The 15966-nt window shown below is 25.2% G+C and overlaps 1 protein-coding gene across 1 annotated transcript in view; it reads right to left on the bottom strand.

Moving 5' to 3' along the window:
- The window catches only part of LOC126903807 (uncharacterized), a 129493-nt gene extending 118715 nt beyond the window's left edge, over positions 1-10778 (bottom strand). The window contains exons 1-7 of the mRNA XM_050682301.1: positions 10625-10778; positions 10231-10334; positions 9821-9970; positions 9550-9682; positions 9271-9474; positions 8963-9181; positions 8778-8876 (exon numbers count right to left, since the gene is read on the bottom strand). Coding sequence (XP_050538258.1) covers positions 8778-8876; positions 8963-9181; positions 9271-9474; positions 9550-9682; positions 9821-9970; positions 10231-10334; positions 10625-10778 — 1063 coding nt within the window. The remainder of the gene's footprint in view (positions 1-8777; positions 8877-8962; positions 9182-9270; positions 9475-9549; positions 9683-9820; positions 9971-10230; positions 10335-10624) is intronic.
- Between the last annotated feature and the right edge of the window lie 5188 nt (positions 10779-15966).

Raw genomic sequence — 15966 nt, 5'->3', positions numbered from 1 at the left:
AGTAACGTAGAACCAAGTGTAGAAGGTAAATTTGAAAGTATAGGTGTAAAGTTATCAGACATCCTTATTGAAGAAAAAAATCATTCCTACGCGAATACTAGCGATATTACAAAACCGGATCATTTTTATAATAATATTAATAACGCTTCGTCGGGTGATCAAAATAAATTAGAGGGTTCAGGTAAAGAACATTTTTATGAAGATATAGACGATTTATATAGAACCTTCAAAGAAGAACAAATACCGGGTAATTGTAATAACTCAACAGAGGGAAAAATTCTAGACTTACTTTCATTAATTAATTGCATAGAAACAATAAATTCAAATATTACAAGTATGGAGTCTAATAATCGATCTTGGTCGATGAAACTAGATTATTTTTCGGGTACTGAGGATGTAAGAAAATTTTACAGACAGTATGAAAAGGCAAGTGAAATTAATAGATTGTGTGAGAGTGATAAAATAAAATGTTTGTCAATATTTTTAAAAAGGACAGCTAGTATATTTTTAGAAAACTTAGAAGATAAAAAATCAATTTGGACATATGAGGAATTAAAAAACTAATTTCTAGACGAATATCAACCAATAGGCTATTTAACTCTAATTAAAAATAAACTGGAAAAACGTAGGCAGAAAGAGTCAGAGTCAGTTATAAGTTATGTAACAGAAATTGAAAACTTATGTAGACAGTTAAATAAACAAATGAGTGAAGAAGATAGTTGTACTTTTATTTTAAGAGGACTAAAAGGATCAGCATTGCATGCTATTTCGTTACATGATAATAGTAGTTTGAAAAATTTAAAAGATAACTTGAAAAAGTTTGAGTTAATGCNCATGCTATTTTGTTACATGATAATAGTAGTTTGAAAAATTTAAAAGATAATTTGAAAAAGTTTGAGTTAATGCAGTTTAGAATAAACAATAGAGGAGTCGCTGGTATCAGTGAGTACACAGACATTATAAATAGACAGGTATCTCAACTAGATAAATATTAAAAAAAAAGAGAACTTGAGGTTCAAGATTTAAGAAGACAGTTAGAGAAAAGAGATAGGGACTATAAAAGATAAATAGAACGACTTAGCGATGAGATAAAAAATATTCAAGTTTTAGTTAATAATTCTAATAGGTCAGTATATTTTGAAGATCGTAGAAATAATAGTTACATTATGTATAACAGAGACAAAATTTATAGAATAAAAAAAGATATTAGTGGGAAAAAAAAGAAAGTCAGCGATATTACGTACTTTAATAAAAAATTAGAAGCCAAAAGAAAAGGTAGAGTTTTGTCAATGGAAGTTGAATTCAATAATTTTAAAAGGTTTGCAATTTTAGATACAGGTTCTAATATTTCGTGTGTTAATTTAACATTAATTGATGATGTAAAACTCTATGTTAAGATAGCTAAATTTATTTCTTAATAAATTAATTAGGGGAGGGTTTGTATATTTAAAGATTGATCTATCATAACCAATTTTTTTTCTTCCAAATCTTGTTCAATTATTAATTTTAAAAAATCAAAATCTAGTATAAATGGGCATTTTTCTATTTCTCTTATTTGATTATATTTTTTGTATTCAGCAAGTTGCATTAATTTATTAATATGCATTTGGTTATAGTTATTTGTTAAATTTGAAGTAAAATATTTATGATTTGGTTAAAATTTCTAAATTACCATTACAAATTCTTTATATAAAAAAAAAAAAATTCCCTTTTTTTTTATTTTATAGATTGAGTTAGTATAACTGTAATATCGTTTCGATTGAGGGTTTGTTGAATATGTCTCCTGTTAGTACACCGCGTTCGTTCCTGTTGCTTGTTTGAAAATTATACTAACGGATTTCTGATTAAACAAAAAAAAAAAAAATGATTTTAAAGCTAATTTATGTGATTAAGTGTAACATTTATAGTAATATATGGAAAAAGAAAGTATTGGAACATATTGATTATACTTATTATAGTGAGTAAAATTATAATGTAATTTATATTGCTTGCTATTTATTTTGCTGTATTACAGAAGTTTCCTCTAAAATAGAATAAATATTTAATTTATTATTTTTTGGATAGTATTCAGTAAAAAAATTTTTTGTTATTGGTACAGAATTTACATCAATATATTCTCCTGGTTTATAATATTTCTTTAATATATCATTTTTATATACTTTATAACAATTATCTGCATGAGTTTTATGCATCATATAATGAGTATTACTTAAGAATAATCCTGCTAATATTTTGTAACTACATCCAAATGTTTCATATAAAATAGAGAAATTAATTATTGCATTGATACCTATTAATAATAATTCACCTACTAAAAAGATTCCAAAAAAACCTGAGGCTATAGTCACTACTACAGTGAATAATTCCCATAATTTTTGTAATTTTTGTTCAACTAAGTTTTCTATTGTATATTCATCGATAATAGATTTAAGTTTTAAATTTTGATTATATATACTGTATCCCATTGATTCTCTAGCTAAATTACTTTGAGCTATTACAACTTCTGCTGTAAATAAGAGATGTTTTTGGAAAGTTTTTATTAAATCTTTTGGATATAATCTTGCGTTCATTAAATAATCAGGTGTTCTATGTGACCAAGTGAATGCTGTTTCAGGTAATAATATTTGTTGTAGATTAATTTCTTTAAAGTGTGGAGATAAAGTGAACCAAACATTTTCTAAGAAATAGGCTGATGGTAATAAGTCATTGCAATCTATTTCAGTTCCATAGNTTAATAAGTCATTGCAATCTATTTCAGCTCCATAGTTGAGTAATACATGATGCTTGGGCATTAAATATTAAGTTTTATTTTGATAAATTACAGGTAATTCATTAAAACAATTAGTGGTTTTTGCAATTTCTACTTCTACCGGTCTACATTTAATTAAGTAAACTAATAGATATTTAGCACTTATTTTATTTTATTTATATTTTTATAATGATGATTTTTCTAATAAATCACATTATTATGGGAGATGATAGATATAAAACACCAATACATGTATGAAACATTAGCATAAATTAGTAGAACAATAGATTGCGCAAAGGTCTCTTTAAATTAATTGACTAGCCAATGAAAAGCATTGTGCAATTAAAATATAAAACATTAATTTTCCTCCTCAAAATCGGGCAATTTCTGGCTCATTTGTCATGTTATTTTTTCTAAAAATCTGGTCATGAAGTGTCTCTGCAACAGACTGTTTCGCGATTGTGCTCTCTCGGACTTGAAAACTTTTTCTAACTAGGTTTTTTTTATCTAACTCTCTTATAAGTAATTTAATAAAAACAATAATAACTTAACCTTTTTATTTTATTTATTTTTTTAATTTTTAAGAATTTTAAGAATTATTAAGAATTTTTTTAATTCTTCAATTGGAATGTCTATTTAATAAGTGCATTTCGAAAATCTACCTTAGCACATCAAGTGGTTAAAACTGTTGGTAAAGCAATGGTTTATATCGAGTCACTAAGGAGATCGTAGAGTGTATCTTAAATTTAGATAGATAAGTGTTTGATTGATTGCACAAGATCCTGATGGTTTGTTGAAGTCATTACCCTAGAACATTAAGCGGTTAAAACAATAGTTTATGACGTGTCACTAGGGATTGGTTCTCATATTCTATCTGGTTATATAAATTTTCATTTTAAAATATAAAGTAACACATATATTCAGACACAAGGTGTAAAAAGGAATATAAGTGAAGTAATATTTCGAGTTTGACAATTTTCATAAGATTATAAAATAAATAAGTAGATTAAAGTCAGTGTTCTTATTATATATATTTTTTTTACAACAAACGATCAAGCTAGCTGGACACAAGGTAAGATATTATATTTCTAAGTATGTCATGAAAATTAAAGATAAACTTAAGATAAATCAAGAATAACTTTTATAGAAGGAATAATAGAATTGCTAAAAGTGGATAATTTAAAAAGAGGGATATTATTAATAACTACTTTCTCATCATTCTGATCGTAATACTACGTGTTCAACGTAAATGTTTTAACTTGTATTATAAATCTATTTAAAGAAAATAATTCAGCCATAAAGGCTTGGCGCCCAACAATTGGACAGTAGCATTTTACATGAACACACGCTGTTTCCCATTCATATGACCAATAAATATTAAGAGTCGTAAAATCCTCCTCCATAATCATTGCACATTTCATTGTAGAATTAATATGACTCAGGTGCGCGTCATCCGAATATAATTTTTCTTCAATTTACATTTTACGACAAACCATGTGTGGTTGTAGTATCTTAATAAATAATTCATGAATATATACATATATACGAATGTATACCGTATGCTTTATTTTCACCTTGTAACTAAATGTACTTCAACAATCCGTTAAACATAATATCTATATTCTATTATTAGTCCTTCCTCTTTTTTTATGACAAAGATATAAATATCACACATATTCGATTATTTAATTCTTCCATCCTCCTCTTTTATTTTTATGACAGACTATAGTGCGAACTAGAAATTAACCGTAAAGAACAAGAAGCCATTCGACAAAGTATAGAAGTAATAACAGTAATCAACAACAAAGAAGATATACAAAAAAAAAAAAAGAAAATGTATAATAATTATATATTTTAGAATAAGGGAGAAATTAGATTAAGAAAATTAGAGGGCTATATAAATCATAAGTAGAGTTAAAAATACTGGCATATAAACTTAATTATTATTTTTTTTTTATTTCTTTTTGGGAAAAAAAAATTTTAACTCTGGCACAACACACAAACTAATACTCTTTCCATTATAAAGAAAAAAAGAAGGAAAAATCCTTATAAAATAGTATACTAAGTGCCATAATAAAAAAAAAAAAAACATACATGAGGTACGATAAAAAAACAGAGAAAAAAAAAACTTTTATTACCTTGTTTTTCTAGACACATAGACATTTGAAGCTCCTCCAACGCTCAAAAGAAGCTTGTGAATTAAGGAGTGTGGACATTGAAGACCCAGAGATTCTTAAAACGACGCTAATGTCCCTCCAAAAGTTTTTTTAAATAATTTTTCTTATCCTACGTAGAATTATTTTGCCAAAGTTCTTTTGTTTTGTATTAAAGCTTAGGGTCAGACCTTAAGTGTAGGGGGGAGCAGCTTATGCGATCACATTTGCATATGCCCATATCTCTATCTTACAGAACATCATTGTACCGTTTAATAGACATATACGGGGTGATTTTTTTATCATAACCCACTCAATTACTTGCAGAATAATAATAATTTAAACATTTTTTTTTTTTATTATCTTTAGTTACACATTATTCTTCAATTTTTAACTACGTAATACTTTTTAAGTTCATCCCTTATGCCTTGGAAGGGGGTCAACTTTGTTTTTTTAAATGGTAACACATATTTTTAATTTAATAAAATGTTTGAGTTTTTAATTTAATAGTAAATGGCATTTGAATTTTTAATATAACTTAATTCGTTTATTAGATATAATCATTTAAAGTTTCAAAATTTTTAATTAATATACAGGTATAATACACAAGGAGTTACAAATATAGGTAGCTAATTGGTTTTTTATAACATTGATATTAGCAGGTACACAGCATTGTTATTATCAATTGTAGTAAGGCACATTGTTATGAGTTTATAAATACACTAACTGACAATACAGAAAGTATATCTATTGATAATCATAATTGATAATAAACAATCCGTGACTGTGATAGCAATATCATAAAAAACCAATTAGCTACCTGTATTTGTAATACCTTGTGTATTATACCTATATATTAACTCAACATTTTGAAACTTTAAATGTTTATATCTAATAAGCTAATAAAGTTATATTAAAAATTCAAATGCCATTTACTATTAAATTAAAAACTCAAACATTTTATTAAATTAAAAATATNTATTTTTTTTACAAAACATTTTTTTTTTATTAAACTAAATCTAATGGTATAAAAAAAAAATAGGGTTGCCATTTGAAAATATGAAGTTGACACTATTTTTAAGCATGAGGGATGGTGGTAAAAATTTAAATTTTCTTGTGAAACAGCTCATCAAAGATCTATAATGATTAAAAAAAAAAAATTGTTTATAACTCTTATATTTTCAGAGATAATTCGTGAGGCATAGTTAGTCAATCACCCTGTATATATATATATAAATGTATATATATTATTCAATTTTTTGTGCAAATATCAAATCAGTAGTTACATGTTTTCCATCACCAATAATTTTTGATATTATTATTAATTAGTTAAAAACAATGTGATATAACTATAAGGATAATAGTTAAGAATATTTCAATTTTATCATCTATTTAAACACCAAGAGTTACAAAAAAATTATTAATATTTCTTTTGAAATGATTTATTACAAAAAAACCCAGCACAGGGGGTTCGTGGCACAGTGGTGACTTGACATAGTTGGATCAAGTATAATGATATCTGAAAGTGATTAAAATCACTATCATAAAAAAACGCTTCGATGCAAATCTTTAGATAGTGTTTCATTTTAAAAAATTGATGGATTATTCCAAAAGCTTCATGATCTGCTATTTTCCTGAATAAAAAAGGAATTATTAAAAAATATTATTTTTCATAATAAAATTGTGTTGATCCATACACTTTTCAATAAGTTATAGCATTATAAAGTTAAAAATGTAAAAAAATATAATTGAGAATTTTCACACAAAATAGCATTTAGTAGCCATTTTCACCATGAAGACAAGTCCAGAGGTCAAATTTTATTTTTCCATAATAAAGTAAATTACATTACCATTAATTTAAGTTATATATAAAAGTGTCAGACCTCCCGGAACATCATTTTGGGGTGGAATGTTGGCTCAGTAGATTTAAATTATGTTACGAAATCAGTTAAAATTTATAATTGGATGATTTTTTAACTTATTTGAATCCATTATTGTTTGAATAATTCACATAATATAGCTATTTGAATGTAAGATTATTTTAGTTAAGAAAATTTTATGTTATGACAAAGCAATAAAAAAATATAAACACATTTATTATCTTTTTTTTTTTATTATTATTTAAAACCAAAACACTAAAACTATAATACTATTATTCAACAAAGAAAATTTCATCCACACACTGACACTGATAAAGTCGGTTGTTCTGTTGTCAGTTCCTGGGCACTGCTTAACTGTATTTAATACTGTTCGCAAAATCTGTTAAATATGGATTCATTAAAACAAACCCTACACTAACTATAATGACAGCCTTAGTATATTTGAACGGTGACAGGACATTGATTTACTGTTAATGTAATCAATGGCGTAACCAGAAACTGATTTTTTTTTTTGGAAGTGGGCTATTATTTTATTTTGATTGCCAAAAACTTTTTATTCTACATCGCTATTTTAAAAATTGTAAATGAGCGAAAAAAGAGGTCATGACGTTTATTTTTAGTGTAACATAATATTAATTTTTTAAATTGAATATTGACCTTGGAAACAAAAGAGCATTGAAGAGAATTTTATATATTTTTAAGCTAATGAGTTTTATGCTGATCCATTACTCCGTCTATTTGTCGATCATAAAAAAAAATTACTGCAAACAAATTTTTAAAATTACAAATTTAGTTATAAATTCAAAAAAAAAAAGTGAAACTCTTTATGAATCATCAATCATTAAAAATTAAATTTTTATTATGGTAGATAAATTCATTAACTTTAAAATTTGTAATTGACCAACTTTTTCACTAATTTTTCCTATAAATGTTTATTATATAGTTTTTGTATTCACACAACATAGCTATTTAAATATAAAATTATTTAATACATTTATACATTTAATATACATTTATTTAATAAAGCAGTGTAACAAAGAAAAATAACATAAAATAATAATTACAATAAGCTTCTAAAACGTAAGAAAATATTAGGAAGTATAAATATTAACAAAAATATCAATTTAATGTAAAAATTAGGAAATTTTATACAAGCCATTTAAGCAACTTCTTTCATAAAAAATTATAAAAATAGTTGGCCGGCTATAATTTCTTCTCTGTGTCTTAATCTTACAGAAGGCATAAGACTCGCATTTATAGGAGTTGTGTCTCCTCGAGCCATTTTTTCGGCTAGTTCGACCGTAAATGGACCACAGTCATACCCATTAGTTTGACGAGTCGTCTCACCGATTTTTAAAGTCCACGACGAAGCTGCTCCTTTTTTATCCATCTCCCAGTCAGTTAGATACTCCTTCAGTACCATAGGATAAGGACCATCATAACACTTAAGACTGTCATATGATGTCACAGTTCTTTCGGGTACGTTTACCACAGTCAATATCCAATGTCCGCCAAGTACATTCATTGGCACAAAAAGAAACTTTAATGTATCTTTTTTTAATGGATATCTTTTTTAATCCATCTTCTGACAGCTGGATAACCTCCTCGAAGATATGCTGGTATGAAGTTGGTAACGACAGCATGAACTTCGCCATTGGACCTTTTCACTATCAATTTGAGATAATCATTAATTATGTCCGAAGTGTACCAAGATTTATGGGACTTAAACGAAGGCGCGTTATACTGATCTAGTTCATTTGTGTTCGGATCATGCGTCACTTCTACAAGAGTTAAAAACTTCTCATAAATTACTTAAGCTAGCTAAATGGTTTAATATGAGTAAAATTATTCCTAGGTTTTGNTTTAATATGAGTAAAATTATTCCTACGTTTTGAAATATAAGATTAAACATAGTTAAACAAAATATGTGTTATGGATGTTTCTATGTGAAATAAATATTAATGAAATCAATAAAATATAATAATTTTATTTTACCTATTTCTTTCTTTGGTATTTCATCAATTTTGACAACGGACACGACAGGCAACACGTCATTCATATTTGAAGGCGAAACTTCAGAACTAACTTTAGACTCTAAAAAATTAATGGATAAAAATAGTGCTTAATTGTTACAATAAACTAATGAAAGGTCAAATTTTTAAAATAGAATTATTGTCTACTTTTTATGATTTTCTCATCTTTTTCTGATGATTTTCTCTTTAAATTTGGGCTTTCAGAAGAGGATAACTCTTGTAGTTGTTCTTTTGGTCCGCATTTTGTGGGTTTTAAATGAGTTATTTTTTCTTCTGGAGTTTCTTTTACTTTATCAGTAGACACTTCTGGTAATGTAACGTCATTTGACGTTGTCGCATGTAAAATTTCAGAACTAATTTTTGCCTCTAAAAGTATTTATGTTTTAAAATATAAGAAAATAATTTCAATAAACATAATATGCAAGTTAATATTTATAAAAAAAATTATTGTGTACTTTTTATGATTTTCTCATCTTTATCGGATGACTTTCTTTTTAAATTTGAACTTTCAAAAGAGGATATTTCTAGGAGTTGTTCTTTTACTTCATATTTTTCGGGTTCTAAATGAATTATTTTTTCTTCTAGTGTTTCTTTTACTTTATCAGTAGACACTTCAGGTATTGTAACGTCGTTTGAAGGTTCATTATTAGCTTCTAATTCTTTAAGTATTAAGAGTTTAAAGTATAAAATAATTGTTTCAATAATCGAAATTTAGTTTAAATTTTTTTATGTACTTTTAATGACTTCATCATGTTCTTCGGATAAGTTACTTTCTATATTAGGGCCACCATTATCATTGGAAGATACTTCTATGGGTTGCTTTTTTTCATCGCATTTGTTACGATGCAAGTGATTCTTATGAAAACTCTTAACGAATCATAAGAACATATTAAATCATAGTATAAATTTTAGTTAATTTATTTAAAAAATCTACGTTAAATCAAAAGATATGTTTAGGCTACTTATATACTTTTTGAATATAAAACAATGCAAAATAAAATTTACTTTTCCTAATAAATATGCTGGTATTTTTGGTGCTTTGTCATTTACAATTGGTATATAACTTTTTTTGGCTGGAACTGATAGTTTCTCTCCATATTTTCCAGATTTTTGATTCCTTATAAGTGTTCCAATATCTCCTCGCTGTATCAATTTCTAGGCGTAACCAATGACAAATTAAAATGAATAATTGGAATATAATTAATATGTTATTATTATCTTCAATAAGAAGCCTCTTTTCTTTAAAAATCTTATTGGAAATCAAAAAGATTAAAATGTTAAAATTGAAATTAATTAACATCTTTTACTAATATCTCTAAAAATAATACATTTTTACAGCTGCTCTAAATAATAACAAATATTAAATTATTTCTACTAAATTGTAGGGGTCGATATATCTGTACAATTTTAATTACCATTTTTTCTGCAATAATTTCATCGCTTTCAAGTTGTTTACGATAGGTTGGTTTTTTTGGTTTAACTGTATTTGTTGCAGTGTTAATATTTCCACTAGAATTTGCTGTTAAGAGAATATTATTTTAAAAGTTATTAATTAAATAGTTAATTTTGAAAATGTTTACGGTGAAAAAATGCATTGTCGTTGATATTACATCTACTCTAATGTTTATAATTTACTGAAATAGTGAATAATATTAAAATTTTTTTAACTACAATAAAAAAATAATCATTATTTATCAAAAAGAGAATAATCTTTTTTAATTTCTTGTTATATTTTATATCTAATCGTTTTCACGTCTCTTGATAATTAGTTTAATTAATCTTAATAGTGTCTACAGTTATTAATTTCACCTTTAGACTGTCTTGATGTTTGGGGATCTTCTGGACTATCAACGACTAAATTGGAACTCATGAAACGACGATTCCAGAATTCTTCAATTCTGCGTTTCACAACATTCATATTTGTTTCATAAATATGACTATCCGTATTGTTTTCGCTTGCCATATTAATAATTAGTTAAATAACTCTGAATACTTACACGAGATGATAGCTTATTTTGACGAGCAAACACGAAGTGATCCCAATGTCAACATAGACAACGTTTATATATGATAAAGTCATGATTGTCATGGAGAGTTAATTCGTTGAATTCTTTTATTATAAGCCACTTAAATATTTAAAAATTAAAAATAATTGTTAATCATATTTCATATTGTTCATCAAAATCGGTCCAGCGAGAGCTGAGATTGAATGGTAACAGACAAAGAAATTAAATCAAACACATTTTAGTATATATAATACTTCACATCGAAGTTAAAACTATTAATTTTTTAATTAACTCATAATAAATTTAGGAATAGTAAACAATTCCTACAAAAAAAAGACTCTGGTTGGGTATTAGTTTTGAATTTTATTAAAATTTAATCATTTCCATCATTAGCTGCATTTCGATTTTTTAACTTTGCTACTTAATTATGAAATTTTGTCATATTAGAACTGATAAATTTTATTGTATTTTAAGAAAAATGATTACATTTGATTTTACCATTAGAAAAAAAAATCAATTTTTCATACTATACTAATATTTTAACTATATTGAAATTATTTACAAGTTTGGATCAAAGTTAAAAAAGAACAATAGTTTTTGTTGTCCTACTGTGACAGACAAATTGTACTTTTCATTAAAATATTGTACTGAAGTGAATTTGTAGAAATGTTAATAATAGGTGCACAGTCTTCCTTATCAAAAGAAGGAAAAATGTCAAGATTTGATAAAATTATTTTAGGATTACAAAATTCCATTAATTCTGACTAAAATAGTTTAGTATTAATTATTATCTAGTGAATGTAAAATATCATTATGCCAGTTTTATTTAAAATTTTTCTATTATTTAGGCATCGAGTCTAAACCTTTTTTACAGTTTATAATAAATAATTGACAAATTATTGAAATTAAGACATTCATGTAGCTAAATTGCATAGCTGACACGCCGTTTCATAACACAATAATAAACAATGGGTTTAATTAAATGGGTATTAAACAGTTTATTTACAAAAATTTTAATTAACATACTTTTTAATAGTATTGATATTAATCTTTAAATGAATTCAGAGTTTTTTATTTACAATTACTATTTTTGAAGTGATCTTAACAATTTAGATTATTTTTTAAATGAAATTTTATATTCGATTTTAATATTAATTGTTTGTTTTTAACTTAACTAATTATTAAGTAATAAGTAATACTATAGAGTATAACACTATGGTAATACTTAAGTGTATACTATAACTTATAAACATCATAAATCTCATGATGACAGCATTTCGATCCGTTGTTGGAATGAGACACAGTTAAAAACCTGTAAATGGAGCTAACGACAATAATTAATATGAGTCTGATGATGAAATTGAACTAATATTTTATATTCAATATAATATTTCAGTTTTGTTTATTTATTGAAGATAAAGAAAACCTAATACTATATTATTACAATTAGTAGTTTATAATTAATTTTATATCACAAAAAAAATTTATAGGTAACCAAACCCAAATCTTTGATGAAATCATTAATAAAAATTCTACTAATACAATGATGCATAGTTAGTTGAGAATTTAAGATGTTAGGGTAGTAAAGATTTTTAATATTTATTGGTCAATCATATTTCTATAATACTCATCTTTAATTTCATAGGTTAATTTTGAAGAAAATTGAAATAGGAGTCATCTAATTAATAAAATTTGTTCGGTCATTTTTTTAATACTCAATTTTTAATTTTATATCTTTTGAGATTAGTTCAAAACTAAAATATTTTGTGAATTTAAATGAGTTGATTTATATTAGATTTTAAAACTTGAATAATTTAGGCTATTAACAAATGTTTCAATATTTGAGGTTGCAATTAAATTTAAAAAAAACTTGCATATATTCTATTTATAGGTAAAGAAATACTTTTAATCTCGTCATTATCTTATTTCTAATGTAAATTTATCAGATTATCAAAAATTGATACAAATTCCATAACTTTATGTTCAGCCTCTTAAGTATCACTAAATTCAACAAATTCCTTACAAAATTTGATCTATTATCAGTTTTACACAAAATCACTTAATTCTAAATTTGAAGTTATTGATAAATTTAAGAAATTAGTCGGACGAGAACATCTTATGATTTAATCATCTTTAAGGGGTAGTATTTTTAAGTAACTGTTATTTACTTTCCAAAGTCAACTAATTTACTTGCTCTTTTTTAAAATAATATTTTTGTGTTATATTTCAATAAAATATGATTATTAATAGTTTTATATTTACTATCAAAAACATTTATATCACACTTTTATACCAACACTCAATATAACTAAATGACATAAGTTATAACTAGTAATTATTAATTAAAATTCAAAACTAATTTATATTTGTTACATTCAAATTGATATTCAACAAAAAAAATTACTAGAAATATTTAATTAATTTTTAGTAGATTTACAAATATTTATTACCTATTTTAGTTTTTAAATTTATAGTTACAGTAAATTTATTTAATTTTAATTTTCAATGACTGCTTTCATTTCCACAAAGGATATTATTTTAAATTCTAATCCAATACAAAAATAATTGATGAAAAAAATGATTAGCCTCTGATAAACAAAACTATTAACTCAAAAATGATTTCACGTGAACTCAAGTTGAAATATCAACTGGATAATAAAAATATTATTGATAAACAATAGAATACTGTAAAAAAAGTATCTATACCGTCAGTTACAGTATCGCAACTTTTTGATAATATTTCTTGGAAGCAAACTCTCCACAATTATAAATATCCGCTCAACATGTAAATTCAAGTGATGACCCCATTAAACACTAGATGGATTTGATATTCCTCCCCATGATATACTGCCTGGCTGATTAGGAATAGTTTGAATAGGACCTGGTGGTGGTGGTGGTGGTGGTGGAGCTGGAGAGAATGCTTGTACCTTTTCTTCACAAGAAACTTCTGGTGATGGTTTTATATTTTCTTGTCCTGGCAATGATGGAACAGATGGTTGGTTTATTTGATTGCCCCACCCAGAATAAGATGATGGATGAGGAGTTTCTTTTTCTTCTTCACATGGAATTTGAGGTTTCTCGTATATTAGTTGTGGCTTTTGAGGTATAGAATTTATTAATTCACTTTCTTTTTTTATTGGTTGTTTAATTGATGTCTGTGTTGATTTTAGTTTTGGTTTATTTGTAAATTCAACTATAATTGGTTTAGGTTTTACGAAAACAGGTCTGAAAAATGTTTTTTCTGGTTGAAATGAATCCTGATTATATGTATTAAAGTTTGGTATATTTTCTTTTTTGATTATTAATGGTTGTATTAAGTCTTTTGTTTCAATATAATGACTATGTGATGTAAACTCAGAGTTATCTTCACAAGGTGTTTTAATATTTTCATTTTTCTTATACGTTGTCCAAATATATATTGATCGGTAATTTTTTTACTTTTAAAACTTGGTGTTAGTACAAATTGATTTTCAATATTTTTCAACTCTAAATTAGTGTTTTGGCTTCCATAATGAATACTATCAGAATTTCTTATTAATCTTTTTGTCGGTTGTTTATTGTTTAATATCTTTTTAGTAGATTGGTTGATTTTGAGAATGTCACCACTTTTAATGTTATCGTTTCTTAGTGATAATGTGAGAACATTTTCCCATAAAACAAGAATTGTTAGTGTCCAAATTACTTTGGGTAACTGAACTAAAGAAAAGTTTTTTTAATTATTATTATTACAGCTCGTACTAGAGTAAATGATTTCCATACGCTCTTCATACCCACTCTATGTAATAAAATATTACACTCTATATAATATTAAAACTAAATTATGTAGTGTAAACATTAAATTTTCATGTTTTAATCGAAATAAACTTATTGTTCATGTAGAGAAGTTAGTATGGGTTAATAATAAACCCAATACTGAGTTTACATGTACATAAAAATGTGATTTAAAAAGTTATGTGTTTAGAGATTGGAGAGTTAAGTACAATTTTTTAATGCGACTCTAATAATGACCTTTCAAAAATATTACAATAAATTAAGTTATTTATTATTTAAATAGCAATGAAATTCTTGACATATTTTGTTTTGGTCATTGTATACAATGACCGTTTATCTACTATATCCGTAACATGTATAAAATAAAACAAATCTAACTAACAAACTTTAAAACCTTGGGTTTAATTAGAATTTAGTTTAAAATTTTTTTAAACAACTTTCAAAATCTTAGTCTTCCTTAAAAGCATTTTTTAAAGTTTTTTTACAATAAATTATGATAGGTCGAAAACAACTTTAGTACTTATTAAGTTACAAGTATTTTAATATGGTGGGTATAGCTCTTACAGATTTATATTTATAACGCATACTTCACTCATGCTATATATCCACTCGATCTATTAAAATGCTTGTAACTCAATAAGTACTTATCCTAAAATTATTATCAACCCATCAAAAATCCCTAATTGTTACCTAGAATAAATTGTCAAGAAATCAACGTATAGAAAAGGAAAATTAACACAGATAAATATTTACATAATATTTTTCTATTACATAGCTACCACATAGCTCATAAAATGCAAAAATAAATTTTGGCAAAAGCTATCAAAATAACTTTATTTTTATAGCTTTTATTTTCGTTAAAATTTTATTCCTAAAATTAGATTATAATACAACTAAATATTATTATTTTACACTGATTTTAGATAGTAAGTAATAGCATATATTAAATTTAAGTTTTATTGACATTTTATAGAAAATAATATTCTAAAATCCTATTTAATAATTCCCTTGTGTACATGAAATTTTAATAAATTATAACTACTTACCATTTTAGCTTCCAAATGCCTAACTGCTAAATAACTAAATTAATTTAAGAATTCCCTCTAAATTTAAGTACTATATATAACATTTGTGTCGCTTTAGGCATCAATTTNTAAATTTAAGTACTATATATAACATTTGTGTCGCTTTAGGCATCAACTGATGTCAAATCCTAAAAATGTAAATGAAAAAAAAGGAATTTATTGATTGTATGACAAGTAATAAATTAGTGAGTAGGGAATTTTTCAGCTATTGTTTACTTAGAGACGTTTGTATTAGTAAAAATTATACATAATTCTCCAGTTCATTAAAAAAATTTGTAAATCGATTATT

This window comes from Daktulosphaira vitifoliae, unplaced genomic scaffold (assembly GCF_025091365.1).
Source record: "Daktulosphaira vitifoliae isolate Bord-2020 unplaced genomic scaffold, ASM2509136v1 Scaffold_4, whole genome shotgun sequence".
In the NCBI taxonomy this organism is placed as follows: domain Eukaryota; kingdom Metazoa; phylum Arthropoda; class Insecta; order Hemiptera; family Phylloxeridae; genus Daktulosphaira; species Daktulosphaira vitifoliae.
This window is presented reverse-complemented; position numbering and strand designations above follow the sequence as displayed.